Raw genomic sequence first — 27,311 nt, forward strand, 5'->3', positions numbered from 1 at the left:
GGCTCAGCGCGATTTTTTACCCTGGTGGTTCTTAGGGGGGCCATGTCGTTTAGTATTGTTGAGAATTTGGTTTTGAAACCAAGCCATGTTTCTTCAACCAGTGTACCATTGAGTTCATCTGACCAGTCCAGGCTCTCCAGTTCTTGGTTCGTTGGCATAGTGGATAATTGGAGCTAAAATACGACTTTTTTGTTGAACTGTGGATTTAACCTAACTTCTGCGGAATTAATAAACTGTAGGAACTATTCACGTTGCCCATGTTTTCCGGGGACGCCGGGAAATAAGTGTTCGCAGAAATCTGTCCGTGCGGGAGCAACAAACACATCCAAGATGGAGACTGCTAAAGCTGGACACCAAATGAGCTTAGCAGCTCTGCAGAGACAAGACCCGTATATAAACAGACTCCTTGATGTTACCGGGCAGGTCGCTCTGTACAACTTCAACTCTAAAGCAAACGAATGGGTAAGTTAGTCGAAAACCCGGTGGGTTAGCTTTATTTAGCTAACGTGACTAAACGAGTCAGTAGCATGCTACTTGCTAACGCGCTAACCCCATTGCTAACAACAACAATAACAAGAAGAAAACCACTCTGTCGGTAACACACAGCGAAGCGTAACGTTAGAGTCTTTCAATTGGCAATAGCAAACAATAGTTAGCCTATTTTGTTCCCCGTGTCTTTGTGGGTCTAGAATCTTGCTTCTTACCCGATGAAGTTAATATTAGCCAGATTAGCTATTTCATGTCCAACACGTTGTAATTGTCTTGGCAATGCTTGTGTCGTTTCAGGAGAAGACCGAAATTGAGGGCACCTTATTCGTTTATACCAGGTAAGACAAAAGACATTGACAATTCAAAGATTCATATAAAACAACATATCATTCTTTGTTTCATCATACAGAAAAAAGGCATTTCATGATAAAGTATTCTGTATTTTACTATGACAATTAAACAAACTTGAACTTGTTTACATTCGCCAAACTGGTAAAATAGCGTGTCAAAATGACTTTACACATCTCTGCGTCCCTTACCGACTGCAGCCTGACACAGACAACCAAAGAACCACTGGGAAGCGCTGTATAATACAGAACGATCCATCCTTATATTGTATTATTAACATGTTTCCCTCCATGCCAGGTCGGCCTCCCCTCCCCATGGCTTCACTATTATGAACCGGCTAAGCACAGAGAACCTGGTGGAGCCAATCAACAAAGACCTGGAGTTCCAGCTTCAGGACCCTTTCCTGCTGTACAGAAATGCCAACTGTGAGTTTGTCTTATCTTAGAGGACCCCCCCCCCCCCCCCCCCGAGATACAGCAGTCGTCTGGTAATCCACAGGTTCCCGGTTCGATTCCCGCTCCTTCCCGCGCTTGTCGAAATATCTTAACCCCTTAACACACTTAACCCCTAATTGCTCCCGGTGACCAGGTTGGCACCTTGCATGGTCTCCTCTGCCATCGGTGTGTGAGTGAATGGGTAAAATGTGAGGAACAAATTGTAAAGCGCTTTGGATAAAAGCGCTATATAAATGCAGCCATTTACCATTTAAAGGGTTAACACTTTCACACTACAGAAGGTTAACACTTTCACTACCACACTACAGCAGGTTAACCCTTTCACTACCACACTACAGAAGGTTGTGCCTTTGTAGTGTGGTAGTGAAAGGGTTGTTTAACCTTCTGTAGTGTGGTAGTGAAAGGGTTAAGGGTGGTGATATACCGGGCAACTTTTTGGGGCAATGTGCTTGCCAACAGGAGCCAGAGGGGAAAATATACATTAGAATGTATCTGGACAACAAGAGGTTTCCATGCAATCAGTACAAACGTGTTAAGCCAACAATGTTGCCCAGTGTATCGCCACCCTTAGGTTGCCTAACTAACTATTCATGTTTTCTGACCATCAATTGGAGAATCGATGCATTTTGTTTTTCACACTACTCGGATGGGCACACTTTTCCCTCGGTCTCTTACACACACACACACACACACACACACACACACACACACACACTCTACTGTACCTCTGAAAGCACTGAACAGACACCTTCCCTCGGTCTCTTACACACACACACACTCTACTGTACCTCTGAAAGCACACACACACACACTCTACTGTACCTCTGAAAGCACATACACGTCACACACACACACTCTACTGTACCTCTGAAAGCACATACACACACACACACACTCTACTGTACCTCTGAAAGCACATACACACACACACACACTCTACTGTACCTCTGAAAGCACTGAACAGACACACACACTCTACTGTACCTCTGAAAGCACATACACACACACACACACTCTACTGTACCTCTGAAAGCACATACACACACACACACTCTACTGTACCTCTGAAAGCACTGAACAGACACACACACTCTACTGTACCTCTGAAAGCACATACACACACACACACACTCTACTGTACCTCTGAAAGCACATACACACACACACACACTCTACTGTACCTCTGAAAGCACTGAACAGACACACACACTCTACTGTACCTCTGAAAGCACATACACACACACACACACTCTACTGTACCTCTGAAAGCACATACACACACACACACTCTACTGTACCTCTGAAAGCACATACACACACACACACACTCTACTGTACCTCTGAAAGCACTGAACAGACACCTTCCCAGGGTCCTTTGCAACACCTCCTTGCCCTTGTGTCTGAGGTCACGGCAGAGGTCATGCTGGGGTTGCAGGGTCGTGTTGAGCAGGAACACCTCCTCCGAGTGGTCAGCTCCCCTCATGATGTCACAGTGGCTGTTGCCACTATACCACTGAGCCCAGGATGGGCCCGATTGAACTGATTCTGCACTGGACCAATGGGAACACTTTGATGGTTTGATCGTGAAGTGTGTTTCAGATTTCTCGGTTTCATTCCTGCATGATTTTAGGTTTTCATGAATTTATGGGAAGAGTCAGACCGGAAGTGATTTGGAATTTGCACTTCTTCAGTTCTCTCTAGAAGTAGAACACAAGCAGAGAGATCAAGCAGTGTTATAATGGTGAATACCGTGAATGTATTCAAATTGGACTGGGCAATACCTAAAGCAATAGCAATAATTATCATGATACAATTTGGCACAATTAGCAATGACAATTTTGCACATGTGTTCTTAGACGCACATACATTTTCCTATGCCCAACCTTTAACCCTTTCACTGCCACACGACAGAAGGTTAACCCTTTACTATCACACAACCGACGGTCGAACCGGCTGTCGTGTGGCAGTGAAAGGGTTAACCTTCTATGTATTGTCACGGTGAAAGGGTTAACCGTTTTGGTAGCGTGGCAGTGAAAGGGTTAAAGCAGAATTTTATATATTTTGCCATTGTTGTTATAGAGTAATATAAAATTTATATATATATTGTGTTACTATCAATTGTGAACAAATTTCAAAGCACTGGTGGGGCTGCCTGTTATGCAAGGTTGAGTTTGGGAATTTATGCTAGCATTGGTTAAATTATGTGTAAATTGACATTTGTGAATCACCAAATTTTTATAGTAGCAAACATGTCAGTGTTTCCCCTAGGATTTTTTTCAGGGGGGGTGGTAGGCCCCCCAAAACTACTAGTGTTGTCGCGGGGCGCGTGTGTCACAGATACGTGGTGTCAACAGTGTCGTCATAGACGCGCACAGTAAGGCGGTTGTTAGTATCGGTGCATTTCTCTACACTGAGCTGAAATGAAACGATTGCGCATAAATTAGGTAAATAAATATTAACACATAAATTAACTTGTTTACAATTTTACATACAGTAGTGACAACACACATGAACTATTTACAATACAGGGACAGTGTTTCCCACAGGATTTTCTCGGAATGGATTTGGTAGGTTTTTTCTGCGTCTCAGTAGACCGTGCTGCACCACTGTTTTAAAGTCTTAGTGAATAGATTGATTTATATAAAAACCAATGTATGTCTAATTTAGCTAGCTCGCCAACGTTACTGTGATTAAAGCAAACTTTAATAATTTTTTTCTTTTTTTTTTCAGGGGGGGGGGGGGGGGCAAGGCAATGGTAGGGGAAACACTGCATGTTGAATACATTGACTGACTGATATTCATTAGAATTTATGTTTTGACACTTTGGTGTCAGATTTCCTGTCAGGTTCACACTGACTCCCACGTGGAGAATGCCTTCTATACAATGCAAAGGATTGTGGGATTGTGCTACACAGCATCTGTTACTTACTTTAATGCATTCCTCTGTTTAATTACCTTGAGATCTTGAGGAAGTAGCTGAAGGCGTTGCCACTGAGATAGTCCATCAGGAGTTTCAGCAGTAGTTTCATCAAGGCAATATCTAAGGAACTCGATTGCTTTCCCAGTTGTTTGCTAATGAGGAACAACAACATTGCCAAGGACAACGTTAAACTAGACTGTTCTCCGTTTTGACTTGATTTACCCATTTCTGATGCAATGTCATGCACTAACAACAAGACTAACTATACAATCTCAAGAATTCCATGGTAGATACACGGTGGATAGGTGCCACACTGTCCGACATTGCTGATGAGCACCACACTTTCTCAGTTTAAAAACTATTATTCGCTAAAATTAAATGGCATTTTATTCAAGTAGCACAGCGGTAGCTTCCTAGCACCAGTACCAGAGTGAAGGTTAGCACACCGGTAGCTTCCTAGCATCAGTAGCAGAGTGAAGTAGCACACTGGTAGCTTCCTAGCATCGGTAGCAGAGTGAAGTAGCACACTGGTAGCTTCCTAGCATCAGTAGCAGGGTGAAGTATCACAGCGGTAGCTTCCTAGCATCAGTAGCAGGGTGAAGTATCACAGCGGTAGCTTCCTAGCACCAGTAGCAGATTGACGTAGCACACTGGTAGCTTCCTAGCATCAGTAGCAGATTGAAGTAGCACAGCGGTAGCTTCCTAGCATCAGTAGCAGAGTGATGTAGCACAGCGGTAGCTTCCTAGCATCGGTAGCAGAGTGAAGTAGCACACCGGTAGCTTCCTAGCATCAGTAGCAGAGTGAAGTAGCACAGCGGTAGCTTCCTAGCATCGGTAGCAGGGTGAAGTATCACAGCGGTAGCTTCCTAGCATCAGTGGCAGAGGGAAGTAGCACAGCGGTAGCTTCCTAGCATCAGTAGCAGGGTGAAGTATCACAGCGGTAGCTTCCTAGCATCAGTGGCAGAGGGAAGTAGCACAGCGGTAGCTTCCTAGCATCGGTAGCAGAGTGATGTAGCTTCCTAGCATCGGTAGCAGAGTGAAGTAGCACACTGGTAGCTTCCTAGCATCGGTAGCAGAGTGAAGTAGCACACCGGTAGCTTCCTAGCATCGGTAGCAGAGTGAAGTACGGTAGCTTCCTAGCATCAGTAGCAGATTGAAGTAGCACAGCGGTAGCTTCCTAGCATCAGTAGCAGAGTGAAGTAGCACACTGGTAGCTTCCTAGCATCGGTAGCAGAGTGAAGTACGGTAGCTTCCTAGCATCGGTAGCAGGGTGAAGTAGCACACCGGTAGCTTCCTAGCATCGGTAGCAGAGTGAAGTACGGTAGCTTCCTAGCATCAGTAGCAGGGTGAAGTATCACAGCGGTAGCTTCCTAGCATCAGTGCCACTGACAAACCTCCCTGCTTGGACTAAATACTGGTCCTTTTTCAAATGAAATGTCTAACAAAAGCTTGTCTAGTTCTGGCTCGTTTCGTTAGCCTGTATCAATCCTTTTTGCTTTTCAGCTGCACAGGTGTAACGTCACATTTTAATTCCCCCTTCAGCCTGAGAATAGTGTCCCCAGCGTCCACCGCACGGACACTCCTCCACAGTGGGACCGGTGTGTACGTCCCTCACGCTGTCCTCTTTCTTTAAGCTGTCGATCCAAGCCCCAGAGTGGACCGGTGTATGTGTGAGTGGTCCTTTCGTAGTGTCCTCTCCAAGCTGTTGATCTAACTCAGTGGACCGGTGTATGTGTGAGTGGTCCTTTCGTAGTGTCCTCTCCAAGCTGTTGATCTAATGGACTGGTATATGTATTTGTGCTCCTTCCAAAGTGTCCTCTTTACCATTGTTTACGTCGGATCAATAGTCTGAATAGTTATTTTGTTTACCTAGTGCAGTGGATCCATGTTTGCATTTCATCTCTATGGATGCGATCTCACGTCTTGCCTTAGCTGCCGTTCCTTCCCCTCAGATCAGATCAGTTGAAGAGGCGTAGTGGTTGTTGTTGTTTTTGGACGTAGTGCCTGTTCAGCTCGTCTCGTGTCCCCAGGCTTCTGCCCCACTGGAGGGTCGGTTGTGTGCCCTGAGACGCCCCTGGCTCCTCCCCTCCTCGACTACTCTCTCCCGCCGTAGAACTAGACTTAATAGAATGCCAATTCTCATTCAGACGCATCCATTCTCTGAATGGACATTTGGCCAGCCGCCGTGGCATCTTTGGTTAAGTCGCCGTGGGAAAGTCTTGTGTTGATTTGGTGCATTAGAACAAAATATTATTTTTAACCGAAACTAGTTCTGAGGCTCATGTACCGCTCCACACGTGACCCAATGCTCAGAACCGTGACAACATTATCAACATTCTGTGGAAGTACAGAAGGAAATTACCTTTACACATTAGGAAAGGCCCTTCTGTGTCTTCTTAGTGAGTACTTACCAGAAACTCCACTAACCTAACCGCCTTGGCCAGTCCTTCGTGCCGGCGGCCATCAGGCTCCACAACCGTGGGCATGGAGAACTAACGGCTGCAGAACATGAGAACTATTAGGAATGTCTGATCAAAAAATTCAAGCAAGCATGAAAGCATTACATTACAGTAACGACGTTGTGTGTGTCACGCCCCCTGCTCCCACTGGCCCGCACCCGAGACCACCTATTTCATTGGTCCAGGTTCAGCGCCCCCGGGGACGAATCAGTGGGGGGCGGGGACGGGGGGGAGCGTTCTCACTCAGACGAACACACCCTTTTCTGGTTCGACCCGCCGCTGATTCGACCCCAAATGGTGAGTGAGAAAGGGGCCTGAGAAAGGCCCCTAAGTGTGTCTGACTCTTAACCACCAAAACCTGCTCGGACTATAACATATATTATGCCCGATAGGGTACAGACTCTCTTTTGTTTACACTGTTTATTTCTCTCATATTTTTATATTCAGATTACATTTTATTGTCTATATTTATGTCTACACTTGTACCCCCCCTCCCCACTCCCCCATGCTGCTATGACACTTGGATTTCCCCAAGGGAATCAAGGAAAGAACATCTTATCAGCCCTCCTCTCTACACTTTGATAGACCAGGCAGCCTTAAATCAGTCCATCCAAATCAAATCAAATGTATTTGTAAGGCCCGACAACACATGTTAATGGCCAGACACGTCTTCATTAAACAAGTCAAGAAGAAACATCACAATAAATCAAGAACAAAACAAAAACACCATGAAGTCCAAAATAAAATGTAAAATTAATAAATGAATGCAACACTCCCAGACATACCCCATGCAAAGGTAAGGAAAAACTCTAGCAATAGGAAAAAAGCACCACAGGCAATGTGGAGGGGAGAAACCTTAGAAGGGCTGTTCAAGGGGGGATCTCCCTTCTTGGATGTCGGTGATGGTAGTGTTGCTATAAAACAGGCGAAACAGTTGGTAAGCATGTACATAATACGTGTAATGGCAACTGGGGTACATAAGAACATTTTGAAAGATTGAAAATAGAGCTGACGACTGATCCATCCTCGTCCTCCCGTGCTGTTGAACGTCGTCATCCCGCCGACATGCCTCGCTGGATCACGGATAGCTACATGTTATTTTTCCTCCCAAAGCAACTTGGTTGTTTAAAAACACCGGTATGCAAGTTATCCAAGTATGTTTACCAGTCACATACTTTACATACTTGGTCCTGCAGTGTTTTAGTGGCGCTTACATTCACAACAGCGTCATGTCAGCGTTACCTTCTCAAATGCTACTATAGGCCTTCAGTTTGGAAATTCTGAGGTTACAGATTTCCTTCGGATGTCCCTGTTCCCTCCCATTCACACACGATGAATGATGGTCAGACCGCATGTGTGAAAGGGGTTATAAATAGAATATACAGAGAATGGAGAGGAGAGAAAGAGGGAGGCAGGTTTTGAAGAGGCCACTACCATAACATTGTAACATTGCCAGATGCCCACTTGGGTAGAATTCTTTGGGAACCCATTCGCACACGTTCCCGTAATGCACTGCTTTGGATCCCAGCCAGTGAAAAGAGAATGTTGTTGATGACTCGTGGCGACTTGGTTCTGTCTGTCTTCTCTCTTACGGTAAACCACTTGGATCGTAGGCCAGCGTTTGTCTCTTTAAGATTAAGTGAGCGTGCTTGGACGGTAGAGAATGCTTTTTAGTGACTAACTGTGTACACAGTAGGGGGTTGGGAGAAGCATCGATCTAGATTCTATCTTCTAAGATGGATTTTTTCCCCCCCACTTTTTCTCCTCCTGTTTTTCTCCCATCCCAATTTTTTGTCGTTATGCCAATTCCCCCCTCCCCTTCCTGGTCGTTGCTCGCATGTGCCCCCCACTGGTGGTCTAGGGAGCCCTGAAGTCTATCAGATGCTTCCTCCGAGACATAGGAGACAGCCAGCAGCATCTTTTCACCTGCCAGCGCGGACTCATTGGTGAGGTGTAACGTGTGGGAGGTCACACTACCCTCACCATCTCCCTCCCTCGCTGTGCAGGCGCCCTGACCGACCTGTAGGAGTCGCTGTTTACAACGACCAGAATACAACCCCACCGGCTTCCCTCCCGCTGACTCTGCCAATTGAGCCAGTATGACGGCCGGCCAAGCCGGAGGCAACGCTGACAGCCGGATTCGATACCAGTGTCTCTTGCGTTGGTGATGAGCGCTTAGTCCGCTGCGCCACCCAGCCGCCTCTTCTAAGATGGATTCTATCTCCTGTTTGCAAATTCAATTTTTTTTATTCTTGTTGCGGTTTCAACTCTCATGACCTTAGAATTATAAAGCGTTAGTTCACTAAATCCTGCAGTTTGTCATGATGATCCAAACTATGCTAAGGCATAAAAGAAAATATTGTTTGTTTCCTGTTGGTTGTCAGTTAAGGCCATGGGTAGGTAGGGAATTAATTTTATTTTTTATTTTATTCTTTCCCACGCCGACTATGGATAGGGAATTTCTTAATAAAATGTTCACAACAACATGGATGCATGTACTCTGCCAGCATGTTTAATATCCATAATACTAAAGGTTTGACTAAGATTTCTATGAAACTTTATTGTAAAAAAAAATAAAAAATAAAATAAAGATTTATTCTACATTAAAACATTTTTTTTAACTCCTAAAATAAATTGGGTCGCACCTAAATCGGCAGGGTCGGTCGGCAACTGGAAACGAACAATTTTTTCTTTTAGGCCTAATATGTCTTTACTACCATGCACTGAAGACTGTAGCACGTTTCAACACTTTTTGATGAACATTGTTACTCAGCTGAAATAATTGTATTGTACCCTTCCTGCTGACCTGTTGTACAGAACTCACTTTGGATAAAAGCGCCTCAGCTAAATGTAAACGGAAGTACTTGCTTCATTTGTAATATGAAGTCCATAGCAATCTAGAATCTAATCTATCCAATTGCCCTAGATAATCACGATGAATCGATTTTGAATCGATTAGAGAATTCACATGAACCCAACAAGTTCACATTTATTTCTCATGTGTTTTAAATGCCAGCAACGGCTGTTCAGGTATTGAAATGCTGCTTACTCACATGCTCTCCAAACACAGTAATTATAACCACAAACTCTTAACCCATTCAGTGCCAACCACGAGATTAGTCCGGTTAACTCGCCATGTGTTGCGTGCCAAGACCCGAGAAAACTCGGGTTTTAATCGTTATTTCTTTTATTAGCGATATCTATTCATTTTTCATCCATCCAGCCTGACGTTATCATTGGGAATGGGTCTGAGCTCGAAAATGGCAAATACCGCCGCCTATCGTCTCCCGGATGGTATTGCACATCATTGGATTGGATTGGATGGGACTGTGCATCAGAAAAAAAACTCCAGTCCGGGGTTTCCCTTCTCGGGCAAGCAGTATCGTGTTACCACATTCACTGGCGAGGCTGGGAGAAGGGTCGATTATGTGTTGGCTGCCAAGGGAATCAAGGAAAGAACATCTTATCAGCCCTCCTCTCTACACTTTGATAGACCAGGCAGCCTTAAATCAGTCCATCCAAATCAAATCAAATGTATTTGTAAGGCCCGACAACACATGTTAATGGCCAGACACGTCTTCATTAAACAAGTCAAGAAGAAACATCACAATAAATCAAGAACAAAACAAAAACACCATGAAGTCCAAAATAAAATGTAAAATTAATAAATGAAGGCTGCGGTGTCGACTCCCGGAGTCAGCATTGCCCTGCGGCTTGGGCCGGTCGTCATACTAACTCGTTTGGCTGAGTTAGGGGGAGGGAAGTTGTGGGTGGTAATCTGGCGTTGTGGACAGGTCAGGTCTGGGCGCCTGCTCAGCGAAAGGCTGGAAATGGTGAAGGCAGCGTGACCTCCCACGCGTTACGCTTCACCAATGAGAGTCCTCGCTGCCAGGTGAAAAGAGAGCCACTGGCTGTCTCCACATGTGTCGGAGGAAGCATGTGGTGGACTTCAGGGTTCCCTTGTACCGACCAGTAGGAGGAACATGCGCACAACAACCAGGTAGGGGAGGGGGGGAATTGGCATGGCGACCTAGACCTAATTTGGTCATATGGGGGTGGCCCGGAATGAGTTAAGTACGACACACACACACGCCTACCTACCTACCTGTTGATGCCCACAATATTCCCCTTGGTAGATGGTACAGAGTGCCAAACAATACTGTTGCCAGGTTACCACTGCCTCCTGAGGGACATGACTGTATTTCATATCTCTCTCTCTCTCTCTCTCTCTCTCTCCCTCTCTCACACACACACACACGGCAGAAAGCGGTGAAACACAAATTGTACACACTCACTTTCACAAGCAAACTGTCACAGATGCACACGCACACTCTCACCCTCTCGCTCTCACACGTCTATATTGTAAATGGCTGAAGTACAGTATGTGAAGCTGTGTACTGTAGCACAGTTGCAGTACTGTAACAGCTAGCCTGCTCTGTTTTCTCTATGCCTTCATCAAATGTTTTTGTGTGTATCCATTCAGTGATTAAATGCATCATTAATGTCAGTGAAAATAACCTGTGTGTGTTCCTTCATGAAGCCCAGGCCCTCTCACGTTCATTACATAATGGTATAATGGGCTGATCTCTGACAATGACGAGAAGGCCTACCGGGAGGAGGTTGATGTACTGGCACGCTGGTGTCAGGACAACAGCCTGATCCTGAACATTTGTAAAACCAAGGAGCTGATTGTGGATTTTAGGAGAACACAGCAGGGGGGACACACACCACTGTGGATAAACGGGGCTACCGTGGACAGGGTGAGCAGCTTTAAGTACCTGGGGGTCCACATCTCAGAGGACCTGACATGGACAACACACATAGACTCAGTCGTAAAAAAGGCGAAGCAGCGCCTCTACCACCTGAGACAGTTAAGGAAGTTCAGAGTATCAGGGAAGATACTCCAGTCCTTCTACTCCGGAGCTGTAGAGAGTATCTTGACTGGAAACATCACTGCCTGGTATGGAAACAGCAAGGCACAGGACAAGAAGGCCCTACAGAGAGTGGTGCGCTCAGCTGAGCGTACTACGGGTATTGCACTACCACCCCTGCAGGTCTTGTATAACAAGAGGTGCAAATCCAGAGCCTGCAGAATAATGAAAGACCCTCACCACCCCAACAACAGCCTGTTCAAGCTGCTGCAGTCAGGCAAACGCCTGCGCACACCAGCAACTAGGACGGAGAGACTTCGGCTCAGCTTCTTCCCCCAGGCCATCAGTCTTGAACACTGAACTCTCCACACACAGCACACATGAGCACACACACAACACATATACTGTAAACGCTTGCACACTAACAGACACTTTAGCACGAACACACACACACGCTGCACACGCACACACCAGCGTTTCCGTTAGCCGGTAATTACCGGTATTTGACCGGCAAAATCTGTTGAAGTCCGACATATTTAATCTCTCCGGTCTTAATGTCCGGTGAAAATAATGCCCTCTAAGCACAATTTGATTATTTGAATTGTATTAAAATAGGCTAAAATTAAATAGCCTATGCGATGAACGAAACAATCATTACATTTGTTTCATCGTTGCTTCACCAAGCAGGTATAATAATGTTGTCAGCGAGAGCTTAGTGCTGGGTTTTGCGAGTGCATGTGTAGCTGCAGAGCCGGAGAAGCAGCGGCACAGTGCATTACTCTAATTCAGCCATTGGCAATTCAGCTGTTGGGTGGGGGGCGCTGTTGAGCGGTCCCCAGATAGAGCCAAAAAACAGTTGAATCTGCTGCTCTGCAGCGCCATACTCTTTGCAAATAAGTCGTTGCGAGGTGGAGAGAGTCATCACGTCGCAAACCCACGATAATGTTGCCGTCTCTCTCTGCCAAATTTCTCAGTTCTTCGCTTGATATAATTAATACAAATGTCCAATATAACGGAATTCGTTAGCTCATAAAAATGTGATTATAACAGACTGCTGTTTATTAATGTCGGGTGACTGCCCACAGACACCTATTTGATTTAAAGTCGGCAGCAGCGAGTCTCGGGACTTATTTTATTTGGAATATAATGATTGTATACGCAAAAGTAGCCTAGTTTTAAGTTAAAATATTATAAATCTACATGCCTTGAGGATGTCAATAATTTTTAAGCTCAATAAACTCTGACCGGAATTTCTCTCATTTGACCGGTAGATTTAAATCTACCGGACCCTGAGACCGGCAACAATTTTTTCTAACGGAAACCCTGGCACACACTCAACGGTCACTTTACACAATGAAAAGGTCACTTTAAAAGAAAATAACGGGAGTGGTAAAGTAAATAGATGGATATAGCAAGTTAGCATAAGGATATATAGTATAACTATATTTTATAGTAGTGTACATAAGACCCAGTGCCTCATCCGTAGCTATCACTGTATTGCACTATCGCAGGACCTTTAGCATGTCTTTACCATGCTTTTTGTAAACTTTATGTACATTATACTTGTTATGTCTCATTCTATGTCTTATTCTTATTTTTATTACTTGTATTATTGCACAATCGCTGCGGGCATGACCTCCCGCATTTCACTGTATGCTTGTATGCCGTGACAAATAAAACTCTTGACTCTTGACTTGTATACATGTTGAATACAACACTGTAGGCTGGTAGTATAGCAGTTTAAAAGCAGGATATATTTATCCTATTAGCCTACTCGATAATCTGCCAAATCACTGAGTCATAAGACGTTTTCTTCAGAATGTGTCTCCCCTGCAAGCTATGGTGTACTGAGTGTATTGTATTTAACTCTTGTGTTCTGATGTATTGTATTTGTGTTCTACAGTTCTGATGTATTGTATTTAACTGTGTTCTGATGTATAATGTTTGTCACTTGTTCTCATGTATAGTGTTTAACTCTGTGTTCTCATGTATAGTGTTTAACTCTGTGTGTTCTCATGTATAGTGTTTAACTCTGTGTTCTCATGTATAGTGTTTAACTCTGTGTTCTCATGTATTGTGTTTAACTGTGTGCTGATGTATAGTGTTTTTCTGTCTGTGTTCTGGTCGACGTCATCGACCATGATAATTTGCATATTCACGATCGACGCATCGTATTGTTGTTTGTTGTTACTTGTAGTGTATGTGCCTTTTGTGGTGGAAATGGGTGTATTATGTATGTGTCCCTGTGTGTTCTGAATGATGTACTGTGTTTGTCTCTGTGGGTTCTGATGTATTGTGTATGCGTCTCTGTTCTGATGTACTGTTTGTCTCTGTGTGTCCTGGTGTATTATGTATGTGTCTCTGTGTGTACTGACTGAGTTTGTCTTGCTGTGTGCTTTCTGTTTCCTAGTGGGCATCTACAGTATCTGGTTCTATGATAAGAAGGACTGCCAGCGCATCGCCCAGCTCATGGTCAAGTAAGTCACCGGATGATTTGTGTGTCTTTGTGTCTTTCCTGCCGGTCCGCCGATGAGTCATCATCATCACCACAAGCACCGTCCACGAGCCGTAAGTGTTCACCCTTTGTCTCTCTCCACAGCATAGTGAAACAGGAAGCAGACCACGCTCAGAGGGACTCGCCGGAGAGGGTGGTGTCGGGGAGGACCAATGGCATTGCAGAGCCACGCCCCATCGACATCCTGGAGCTCCTCAGCAAAGCCAAGGAGGAGTACCAGAGAGTGAGTAGGACACACACACACACACATATTATTTGCATTACTTTACAGGACATTCCATTGCATTAAAGGATCATTCCAGTTAGTGTCAACCTAGATCTTGTATTTATTTGTTTAAAAGGTCAATTAACACTTTCAGAGCCACCAGGGGGTGTCGTACTTACCTGGCTGAATGCCAGCACCCACTTCAATGATAGCGTTGTGAACGCATAATCTCTGTCTTAAATTATGGCTTATGTGTCTAATCTGCCCGTCGCTTATCAATGACTTGTTTGCAGTCAACATTGTCGAAATGGATTGTTTTTGAATCGCTTCATTTCCGTTTTATAGCATTTTGAAAAGCCCTCGTTTTTCAGGAAAATATAAAGATTCTGTGATAAACAGCATTTACTGGAATATTCGGGCATACACAAAAACGTTGTCATTTTTCGGCCTATTTATGAATCGTTTTCAAATAAACGCTAGATTATCGATAGTATATGTGTACTTATGCACGCTATAGAAGCGGGCTGAAATATCGATTCTCTCATTTCCTGATCAGCGGCACACACACACACATGTGGGACACGTTGATATATCTGTGAAAAAAGCTCTGATTATCCCAAGACTGGTAAAATAGATTCCTTACCTCAGATCAGATGTTATCCAAAAAGATTATTCCAATTCCTGATCGCCATTCCAAATATCGATCGCGTTTATTGATTCAGTGCTGGAAATACATAATCCACGCTGTTCTGGGGTCGGCAATCAACTTGGGTCTCTTCAGTTGGCTTGACGGAAAAGTTAAATGAGGAAACTGGCCCGCCTAAACTAATGGGGTGCAGTTACACAGGGAGAGACGATAGTGGGCGGTATCTTCCCAATTGAGCTCAGAGAGACTCTGCAGCACTAACCTGAGGCTCGATTGATGAAATATGAATTCAAATCGCCAATAAAAAAAAAAATACGACAAACAAACGCTATATAGCGTTGGTGGCATTCATAGGTCGGCATGAACTAACGACAAAACGTGTCGCTGGCATCCAAAGTGTTAAGAACCAATTCTTATTTACAATGACGGCCTGGCGAGAGGACAACAGCTCCCCTTGAAGGGTAACAGGGAAAGGGGACAACATCTTTTATAAAGAGACAGATGATGCATACATCACAGAGATAAGGCAAATAATTAAAACACACATCAAACAAACAACCAAATAGAATTACAATGTATGTAATACATGAAGCAGAACAGTCAAATTACAGTTAAAAGGCAGTTGCAGGTGAAAAACTATACGATAGACTAGTAGTGAGGGGAGTCAATTTGTCCATTTTCCAAAGTATTTTGCATTTTGTTCCAACTGCTGGGAGCAGTAAATTGAGGATTGAAGTGTTAACACAGGGAACCTCTAGCGAGATATGGTGAGCAGCTCTGGTGTTACAGGGAGTAGATGACAATTTTAACGAGGGATCATATAAGGAGGGATCAGACCAACCAAGGAAGTGATCGATTCCGAACAAAATGAGTTGTGCTTTTCCTGGGCACTCAAGTTGGCCACAGCTCTCTTGGCACATAGGGTTGCCATGGTGATGTGGAATTTCCCATGACTAATAAACTCATGACAATATCGGTATTAACCGGTGACCCCAGACATTTTACAAAGCGACGCTTGGTATCTGTAAAGCGCTTACCGTACTTTGATCTTACAACGTTATGTGGCTAATATTCATACTGTCCGTCTTAAGTCTGTTTTTAATTCATTTTCAACGACTAGTATCCATTTGTTGGACAGACATGGTTGATGTTAGGTTCTAATTTATTTTTTTAAACAACGGACGGAGTAATACCATCCGTCACATTTCTATCGGTTCATTGACCAATGTAGCTGCAGCCTTATTAAGCGCATCGCGCAAACACACTGTTGCTGATCTGGACTGGTTCTCTGAGCTCCTCTCCAGTCAAACATACGGTTGCTGGTCTGGACTGGTCCTCTGAGCTCCTCTCCAGTCAAACATACTGTTGCTGGTCTGGACTGGTCCTCTGAGCTCCTCTCCAGTCAAACATACTGTTGCTGGTCTGGACTGGTCCTCTGAGCTCCTCTCCAGTCAAACATACTGTTGCTGGTCTGGACTGGTCCTCTGAGCTCCTCTCCAGTCAAACATACTGTTGCTGGTCTGGACTGGTCCTCTGAGCTCCTCTCCAGTCAAACATATTGTTGCTGGTCTGGACTGGTCCTCTGAGCTCCTCTCCAGTCAAACATACTGTTGCTGGTCTGGACTGGTCCTCTGAGCTCCTCTCCAGTCAAACATACGGTTGCCGGTCTGGACTGGTCCTCTGAGCTCCTCTCCAGTCGAGCTTTCACTGCTGCAGGATTTAATCCGAAATATTTCCGAATCCTCCGCGATCATTGTGTAACATGTCGTGTCGCCAGTCTAGAGCTTCTTTCTCTCCTTCAGGTGAAGTTAAAACTAAGTGAAAGTGAAACCTAAAAATAGCTCCTGTCCAGTGTCCACACGTTGTCGGATATACATGCTTGATAACACGTTTAGCACCCTTAACCTTAGCGCTACTGAAATCGGTTCACACATTTGAACCGATAACCGGTACCAGACCAGTACCATTTCCTGGAATTCGGTATCGGTACCCAATGGGAGTTCGATACTTAACTCTCTCTGTAATAACGAAAAATATTATTTCAGTTGTAATTTTTTCAAATGTATTTAGAACATTTTGTAATTTATTGTTGTAATACACCATGCTCACATCGCAGCGACAACCAGAACCTGCAGATTCCTCCTGAGCAACGTCAGAAGGATACGCCCCTTCCTGACAAAAGAAGCCACCCAACTCCTCGTCCAATCAACAGTCATCTCCCGCCTCGACTACTGCAACGCACTGCTAGCTGGCCTCCCGGCCACTGCCACCAAGCCTCTTCAACTCATTCAAAATGCAGCGGCCCGCCTGATCTCAAACCTACCGAAGTCAGCCCATGTCACCCCACTTCTTAGGGACCTGCACTGGCTCCCCATTGCTGCACGTATCCGCTTCAAGGCCCTCGACCTAGCATACCGTGCGGCAAAGGGAACTGCTCCCGCCTACCTCCGGTCAATGGTCTCTAACTACACACCCTCAAGACCCCTACGCTCTGCGTCTTCTGGCCGCCTCAGATCTACTCCTATCCAAGCTCCCGGAGGGTCATCAAAGAGAAGCCGCCTATTCTCAGTCCTTGCCCCACAATGGTGGAATGAACTACCCATCCCAGTTAGGACAGCCGAATCCCGTCCAATCTTTCGCCGTCGACTAAAGACTCACTTCTTCAACCATTATCTGAAATGATTAAAAAAAAAAAAAAAAAATCTAACCCCGACTAACCTTAATGTCATGCACTTGTCCTAATAAACTAACCTACACTGTAACACGCAACACTTTGATGAACATTGTTACTCAGCTGATAGAGTTATACCCTTCTTGCTGTCTTGTCGCACAGAACTTGTAAGTCGCTTTGGATAAAAGCGTCAGCTAAATGACTAAATGTAAATGTAAATGTACACCACACAAAATAAATGGCATGATCATGTATTATGTTTGTAAATATTTAAATATCAACATTATCTGGTCAGGACAGCAATACATATACATTATTTGTGGAAAAGGCTCCCTCTTGTCTAGTGTATTACACTCTTACACTAAACATGTAAAGGTACTGAAACCTGGTACTGATTGATTGAGTTTGGTACCCAACCCTATTAGGGGAACTAGTGATGCACCGATGTGAAAATTGTGGCCGATACCGATATTAATATTGCTGTTCTGGCCGATACCGATATTTACCGATGTCGATATCTCTGTATAGAAAACACTTTTTTATGATAATCAAATAAAGAGCTATTTTCCAAAACGTTTTTTCTTTTCTTTTTTTTTATAACTTTTGTAACTTATTTTCAGAAATGACTGATATTTTGAAACTATTTAAGGCCAAAACATGTTAATTTTTTTTTTAATTTAAAAAAAAAATAATATCGACCCTATCTTGATATCGGACCGATGCCGATGTGTAAAAAAAACAAGATCCAAGATATTATATCGGCGGCCGATATATCGTGCATCACTAGTAGGAACTCATCTGTATGATGCCAGACCATAGAGAAACTGTGGTAATTGCCCATGGCTTCTGTGACCACAGACACACACGCACATCTGAGATACGAGGTTTGCTGAATCCTGGATGATTTAAATTCTCTGTGTGTGTGTGTGGGCACATAGATTTCCCCGCACTTTTATATCACTCTAAATCCCTCGCTGTCATTCCTGTTTCTGTGTGCGTCCGTGTCTTCCAGATCCAGACGGGTGAAACGGACATGTCCGTTATTACAGAGCCAAGTGTGAACCCTGCCGTTGACACCGCTGATCACACTCGAAGCACTCCACAACCTGAGAAGGTACAGACACACATTCACTGAGGCCACTTTTGGGGGACATTGCATCAACATTAGGGGTGTAACAATGCATCGATGCATCGCAATTAGGGGTGTAACGTTACGCGTATCCGTACTGTACCGCCTCAATGTGGTCTTCCGGTACAGTACGTGCAACGATTGCAACGGTACGGAACCTTTTTTTGCTGAACTTAAATCTCCCGTCCCAAATATAACGTGCACAACTAACCGGATGTTGTTTGTTCATCCCACGCAGCACGCAGCCACGCTGAGCGATAGCTGTAATTCAGCATAGCATGTTAGCCTTAGTATGGCGGGTGCAATACTAACTGACAAGCCAGAGCTAGAAGATGCTCTCACAACATTCAAGTCTCCCGTTTGGGATAATTTCGGATTCCCAGTTAACTACAGCAATGGACAAAGACAGGTGGATCGCACTAAAGCTACGTGCCGGCATTGTTCAACTGAGATCGGGTATGTCGCTGGCAGTACGTCGAACTTTATCACGCATTTGAAACGGCATCACCCAAATGTGAATATCACTGGTACAAGGAAGAAACAGACCCTAGTGCAGTGGTCGGCAACCTGCGGCCTCGAGGCCGCATGCGGCTCTTTAGCCAATCAGCTGCGGCTCCTTGGCCCAATCTTTTTTTTTTTTTCTTTTTGGATATCGATGTCATACTGTGACACTGAAATGAAAAAATATTTCATCAACTAAGATATTTAGTCAACAAAAGGCTTACCTGTATGCCTGATATGTGGTGTGAAATTTGCGAACAACGATAAAATGTACTTTTTATTTTATAGATTTTCCACAAATAAGGGAAGGACTCTAATAGAGCTGCATAGTTCAGGGTTTTATTTCAAAGTAGGTTTACAGATGCAAGTGTTTTTTCTCCTTTTCTGTGTTTTATTTCAAAGTAGGTCTACAGTATCGATCCTAAGGTGACTATTCAACTGCATCGATTTGAAAATGTTAGAATAGATTTTTATTTTCTTTTTAATTTATTTTCTTTTTTTTTAACAATTGTTTTTTTTATAGGTCGATTTTTTTATTGAACTATAGTCCATTCATGCTGACTGAATCAGTTCCCGCAGCCACATTTGTGTATTCAACATTTTGGGGGAATTAACTGATCGAAGATTTATCTCATCAAATCTAATCGAATTGTGGTCATTAAGAGATTTCTTGATGCATTGAATCGTTACCTGAAGAATCGTAATCAAAACGTTATGGGGTCAAATATTTACACCCCTAATCATTTTACATTTACATTTAGCTGACGCTTTTATCCAAAGCGACTTACAAGTTCTGTACGACAACCACTCAACATTGTCAAGTCAATTTTATTTATATAGCACATTTCTAAGCAGCGACAGCTGGCACCAAAGTGCTTCACAGGCAGGTTGATAAAAGACAAAAATAATACGATGCAAGATATAAAATTAAAAACACAGTAAAACAATGAATGTAATAAAAACAGGTAGGACACAGTAAAGCAAAGAAGATAAAAAAGGGGCCAGGGTCTAGTGGTGGCCCCTATTTTGAAGGGGAGGCTGTTCCACAGTCCAGGCGCTGCGGCCGAGAAGGCTCGGTCTCCCCTAGTCTTGAGCCTAGTTCTAGGCACCACCAATAGCGGGTCCCAATTGGAAAAGCTGTCCCCCCCCCAAACTGGTGTTTAGTCTCAAATGTGTTTAGGCTAAGTCAGAAACACACATTTTAAGTGTGCAAGTGGGTAGTAGATGATCTATTCCTGAACACTAATGTATCCTACCAGACCTTTCTCCTGCACTGGTGCCGCACTGAACATAGTTCGTCAAAGTCTGGGCCAGTGAGACTAGGATTTTCTATGGTTACAACAGGTCTGGGCCATGTGTTCTGGCTGAGATTTAACAGAATCTTACTAGGAATCTGGCCCTTTTCCATGGCAGGCCTGCAACCTTACCGCAAGTTTATGAACATGTCCTCCGAAGTACAGCCAAGGACATTAAAGTTTCCTTCCAGATGAAAGACAAACGGGGGACAGAGGGTCACAGTGAGTCTCCGCAGCACGTACTATGTTTCCAACTTATCATTACGTGACACACGGCCACAGATATAGACGTGTCAGGTAGTGAAGGAGTACCTTTCCATGGTGGGGGACGCTAAGTGGCTAGATGCTGAGCACACCGCTGTCCTCAACTGAGTAATATTTCCCCTACATTAATTTAATTTGTTTTTGAACAAAGCCTGCAGTGGACTGAGTATATTATTTTTGGGTATATAATTTTTTTGTTTAATTTTTTCTTTATTATTATTATTATTTCTATTGAACGAGAGAGGACAGCCAGGACCAGTGGTGAGTCATATTTGAGTGTTACTATTATTTATCTGTGTTGTTTCAAGGTGTAAATTGTAGGCTTACTGACAGCGGGTTGTTCCCCACTATAGCCAGCCCTTCCAGCGTCTGTGAGGGGCAGTTGTTATAATGGAAACTCTTTCCTCTTCTCCAGAGCTCCCATACTGGTGTGAAACAGATCACTGTTGAGGAGCTGTTTGGAACCTCTCTCCCCAAGGACCCCTCTCTGCCTGCCATGCCCACGCAGAGCGCCTCAAACCCGCCCAGTGACCATTCCAACCCCGGCCCCTCCGCTGCCGCCTACCTCCAGGGCAAGCCCTACACCCCTCCGGCCCCCCTGGATCCTCTCCTGCCCCCGCATCTCACGGCCTCGGACCCCGGGACCAACCACCGCCACCTGGCCCCCGGCCTGCTCCCTGCGCCGGCCTGCTACGCCCTCCACCCCAGCCCCGTGTTCCAGGCGGTAGGCCTGAGCTCGGACCCCCAGCCCCGGTGCTCGGTCTCCCCGCTCATGCTGCCTCCGGCCGGGGTAGAGCCCCGGGCGCCTCTGCCGTCGGCCACCGCGGCTTACCTGGGACAGGAGATACTGAGCTCGCTCAAACCGGGCGTGAACTCTGACCTGCACAAGCCCACCCTCGCTCCCAACTTCCTGCCCAGCGCTTTGGTCCCGCCCCAGAGCTTTGGGGGGCCAATGGGAAAGTCTCTTCTCCAGCAGGGGAAGGAGGTGTGTGTGTTCTCTCAGCCTTCAAACCTGGTCAGACCAATGCCTGTGAGTTCAACCATTCTTAATGAATCGCTAGCTTCTACTAGTCTGTTGTAGAGTCTATTATTAATAATCTCTCTCTAACCCTTGTCCTCTTGTTCTTGCTCTCTCTCTCTCTAACCCTTGTTCTCTCTCGATCTAACCCTTGTTCTCTCTCTCTAACCCGTGTCCTCTTGTTCTCTATCTCTTGTTATCTCTCTCTAACCCTTGTTCTCTCTCTCTCCAACCCTTGTTCTCTCTCTCTATAACCCTTGTTCTCTCTCTAACCCCTGTTCTCTCTATCTCTCTCTAACCCTTGTTCTCTCTCTAACCCTTGTCCTCTTGTTCTCTCTCTCTAACCCTTGTTCTCTCTCTAACCATTGTCCTCTCTTGTTCTCTCTCTCTAACTCTTGTTCTTGCTCTCTCTAACCCTTGTTCTCTCTCTAACCCTTGTCCTCTTGTTCTCTTTCTCTCAAACCCATGTCCTCTCTTGTTCTCTCTCTAACCCTTGTCTTCTCTTGTTCTTGCTCTCTCCCTGCTTGTCTCTACATCCTTTCACCCCCCCTCCAGGCTGTCCCTATGAGTGCAGGTATTGGTGTACATGGGGTGGGGGCTCCTAGAGGCGTGTCGGGGGTGGACCTGTCTGGGCTACTTTCCCCCAGCGCCTTCCAGCATTCCGTTGCCAAGGGAACAGTAGAACTGCCCAGGAACCTGGCGACCTCATCATCAGCAGCCCCTCCTCCCCCCTCCTCTCCTCCCTCTGCCTCTACAAGGGGGGGTGATGCCTCACACACATGTAGCAAGACTCAGCTGCAAGACACACTCATACACCTCATCAAGGTACACACACACACACGCACACGCACACACACACACACACACGTTGAACTGTTGTCTCTTTTGGGGGGGAAACACACACATCTATACAGTACATATTAGGGCTGTCCCCGACTAAGGATTTGGATAGTCGACTTTGATTGGCCGAAAAAAAAGTATACTTTTTATTTTATTTCTTTTTTTTATCATTCCATTTGGGCTGTGGGGGTGCTTAATGTCTGAAGGAGTCGACGGAAGGTTTCTTGTCCTCGGCAAAAGCATGCAATTGGTCCACTGATGAGTAGGGTTGGGCACCGAGAACCGGTTCTAATAGGAACCGGTTCCTAACTTCCGGTTCTGGAACCGGAAGTAACATATTTGCATTTAGATTCTTAACCCTTTATTCGCCAAGGACGAGTTTCCACGTCATTCTCCGCCATGGCGTCTTTGAGATCAATATTTCAAAAATCTGTGATGGCAATCATATTTTACCCACGGAGTCTTGAGATCTCCTGTTGATCTCCTCTCAACTCTCCAACGGTTCAAGAGCGCCATCTGGTGGCCGATCTGCGGATCGCCCAAACAGGAAGTGACGCGCCGGAAGTGGTGCTCGCCCATATTTCGTCCGGGCACTCGCCATCGTTAGCAGGACTCCATCTTGATACACTGGACATCGATCGGTTGCAAATAACTCGATAAACAACATGATTTGGACGTATATATTATTATACAACCTGGAAATGGATTGCATATATCAACATCCCATAATCGAGAACTTTCTGCTCCACGCGGACCACCCAACGGTCAGAGGAAGCTGCGGTAAGTTTTAGCGTGTTTGAATAATATGATCGATAAAAACATTTATACTTTAGACCGTATTTTAGTATGAATATGTGAATGAAAAAGTAGAACGTTGCTACATCCTAAACGATGGATACTTGAGGTTGAATGGGCCATAGTAATGTCAATTTAGCAATACAATTTAAAAAGTTATAGCCCTGCAAAGAAGGGGAACATCTCCATAGACAAATAGAGCTGGCAGAGGACGGTATAAGGTCGCTTTCACACAGGGGCTGTTTGGTCCGGACTATCGGACCAGAATTCGATAGTCCGGTTTTTCGGGTTTGTGTGAATGCGCGTCGAACTCGGTCCGCGGACCAAACACACAAACTCTGGTCCGACCAAAAGCATAGGTCTCGGTTCGCTTCATCGGACCAAATATAGGAAGTGCTTATTATTACCACTGCTCGCAGCATTCACTGCAAAACAAGCACACTGCATCTATCTCTCTATCTATCTATATATCTAACTGTGCATCTTGGGAAGAAGGAAGAAAAAACGCGGCTTATTATATTATTACAGAGGCGAACAGCATTCACTGCAAAACAAGCACACTGTACACATATGGGCAGAAGACCAAATAAAACAGCTACTTGTGGGCACTCATAAAAACAACGTGGTGTACAAGTTGTTTAGCGAGAGGATGGTGGTAATGGGCTTCAATAGAACAATGGATCAATGCCACGTCAAAACTCGCCTCCGCTGATCTGGAGGGCTCGCAGTCCACACACACACGCACACGCACACACACAGGCTCGCAGCCACACACACACATTTCCACTGTCCAATAGATGAGCGCCCTTTTCGACCGCGTGACATTGTTCAGAAAGTTCGGTGCGCCTCACAAATTGCTATGTGAACGCAGACAAACCAAATGAAGAATGCAACAATGTTGCAACTTCACCACCAGAACCGCACGAGTCCACCAAAACTATATGTGAAAGCGACCTAAGGATGGATATAAGTGTGGCAGAGAAAGGGTTAATTTCGATTCTTAAAAAAAAAAGAAAAATAGTTACAGTAGAGCAACCAAATTAAACTGTATCAAGTCAACTGACAATGTGAATAGTATGGAAACAAATTAAAGATAAAAAAAAAAAAAAAAATCATCTCCTGCGAAATAAGCTGTGACCTGTTTTGACCTGCACCTCAAATACCGTAATTCCTCTAATAGTAACCGGGTCTCAAATACAAGCCGGGTCTCTATTAATGGCCATTAATAGAGACCCGGCTTGTATTTGAGACCCGGGTGCGCTCTTGAGCTAAGCAATTATAAGCCGGCCTCCTAATACAAGCCGGGTTACTAATATACTGAGCTGCATACCAGCGTTTCCGTTAGCCAGTAATTACCGGTATTTGACCGGCAAAATCTGTTGAAGTCCGACATATTTAATCTCTCCGGTCATAGTGTCCGGTGAAAATAGTTCCCTCTGGGCACAGTTTGATTATTTGAATTGTATTTGGATGGGCTGGAGTTGGGTGGCCTATGCGATGAACGAAACAATCATTGCGTTTGTTGTCGTTGCTTCGCTCAGCGAGAGCTTGCTGCTGGATTTGCGGAAGGCATGCAGCTGCAGACCCACAGAACCCACCAGCTTTGCTGGCACAGTGCGGTCCCCAGACCTGGAAAGCTGCTCTGCGGGTCTGCAGCTGGATGCTTCTTGCAAACTAACTGCGGCCGGCTCGCGCTGATAACAGCTTTCATTGTTGGACCGGCTGCTTGGTGGAGCAACGATGAAACGAATGTAATGAATCGTTCGTCGCATCATCCATGGGCTATTTAATTTTGGCCTGTTTTGGTACGGTTCGGGTGGTCAAGTTGTGCTTGGAGGGAGTTGTTTTCACCGGACATTATGACCAGCACCAAGTCGTTGGGAGGTGGAGATATACATCACGCAAACCCACGATAATGTTGCCGTCTCTCTCTGCAAAATTTCTCAGTTCTTCGCTTGATATAATTAATACAAATGTCCAATATAACGGAATTTGTTAGCTCATAAAAATGTGATTATAACAGACTGCGGTTTAGTGTCGGACCGACTGCCCACATACGCGGTCTATTTTATTTCAAGTCAGCAGCAGCACGGAGTATCGAGGGACTTATTTTATTTGGAATATATTAATGACTGTATACGCAAAAGTAGCCTCGTTTTAAGTAATAATATTATAAATCTACATGCCTTGAGGATGACATTCTTTATATAGCCTGCCTATCAATTGTTTTAAAGCTCAATAAACTATGACCGGAATTAATCTCATTTGTCCGGTAGATTGAAATCTTGCAGGTCACGGAGACCGGCAACAATTTTTTCTAACGGAAACCCTGCTGCATACTGAGCTAGTTACTTGATTTCACTTTGAAAACGTTGAAATGACCAGTGACCACCTGTAATTGCACTGTTTACTATTTCATACAGTACTTGGTTTCAATAAATGAACCCAGTACATTTTACTGGGTTCAAACTGACACAAAATGTTGATTTATTCATTATGATCCGTTTGAAAATTTGAAATATAGGCCTCCCTCTTATACAGGCCTCCTCCTAATACAAGCCTGGTACTCGCTACAGTTGAAACAAATACAAGCCGGGGTTACTATTAGAGGAATTACGGTAATCGGAATCGAGAATCGTTTAGAACAGGAATCGAAATGGAGAATTGGAATCGGAACCGGAATCGTTCAAATCCAAACGATGCCCAACCCTACTGATGAGTCTAGTGTGTTCATTAGATGGGTGAAATACTCTTTCTGTGCCTGTTTTCTTAGGCAGTTAGCCTCTGGTATGCGTGCCATTAGCGTTAGCCACGCTTCTAGGCCTATTTTCTTTTGGAAAGAATGATTTTTTTTTTTTTTTATAAATAAAGTTTGGTTGGCAGTCGACTACGATCAATTATTCGACTAATAGGGGTCAGCCCTAGTACATATACCGGTACATACACACACACACCTATACTGTACATGCACACACACACACTTATACATACACACACACCTATACATACACGCACGCCTAACATGGCATGGAGATGCACATACATCTGTCTCAAGACTAGTCCTGCATGTATCAACAAATGTGCATGTTGTTGTGAATTTATGTGTGCCATTATTACTACCAAATGTAATAATTGTGGAATATTGCTATAATGAGCTGTATGTGTATGAACCAAGCATCCCACTGTAATTTACCTGTACTTCATACGTTACAAATAAACTACTACTACACACACACACCTACCTATACATACACGCACACCTTTACACACACACGTTATGCATACTTACCCCCACACACTACATGTACAGTTTATATTTGTCATTCATTCAACTTTTTCTTTGCCCCTCTTCCTCCAGAATGACCCCGGCTTCCTCGGCGCCATTCACAATGCCTACCTTCAGAGTCTGTCACAGGACTTCAACAACATCAAGCTATAGCCAGAGTTCTACCATCGCCACGGTAACCTACTGCATCATCACCACTCTGGAGCACCGCCGCCATCATCACTCTGCTCCAGCGGGTCTCAATACTAATCCAACTCTTATCTTCTAATCCAACGAGCTAAACTGCCTGTCAATCAAAGGAGGTCGGGACTCACTACAACTTTAGCCAAAACCACGAGTGAAACTTAACACAGATTGGGATACAAACGTTGCAAAGAAAACTGCAAAAAAACGACTTTATGAGGTAGAAAATGTATTCGGCTTGTAGACTATAGACCAACAACAGAAGATGTGAATGTAAACGAGAGCTTTTTAAAAACAGACTCCACTCCCGCCTGGAAAACAAGCCCATGAACCCCTCCTGACCTACAGACTTTCAGCACTGCCATGCTTTGGCCCCCTCCTCCCCTACGGACCGTCCGGTGCACCGAGCCTGAAGCCGGAG

General features: G+C 44.6%; 1 protein-coding gene across 1 annotated transcript; it reads left to right on the forward strand.

Moving 5' to 3' along the window:
• Positions 1–297: 297 nt before the first annotated feature.
• Positions 298–27,060, forward strand: dcp1a (decapping mRNA 1A). The gene is made up of 9 exons (XM_084333966.1): positions 298–462; positions 787–827; positions 1,135–1,262; positions 13,953–14,019; positions 14,142–14,280; positions 18,592–18,693; positions 21,184–21,798; positions 22,342–22,611; positions 26,780–27,060. The coding sequence occupies exons 1-9, from the start codon at positions 331–333 to the stop codon at positions 26,858–26,860; spliced, it is 1,575 nt and encodes a 524-aa protein (XP_084190092.1). The 5' UTR covers positions 298–330; the 3' UTR covers positions 26,861–27,060.
• Positions 27,061–27,311: the final 251 nt, after the last annotated feature.

Source organism: Notolepis coatsorum, assembly GCF_963971535.1.
Source record: "Notolepis coatsorum genome assembly, chromosome: 17".
Lineage (NCBI taxonomy): Eukaryota > Metazoa > Chordata > Actinopteri > Aulopiformes > Paralepididae > Notolepis > Notolepis coatsorum.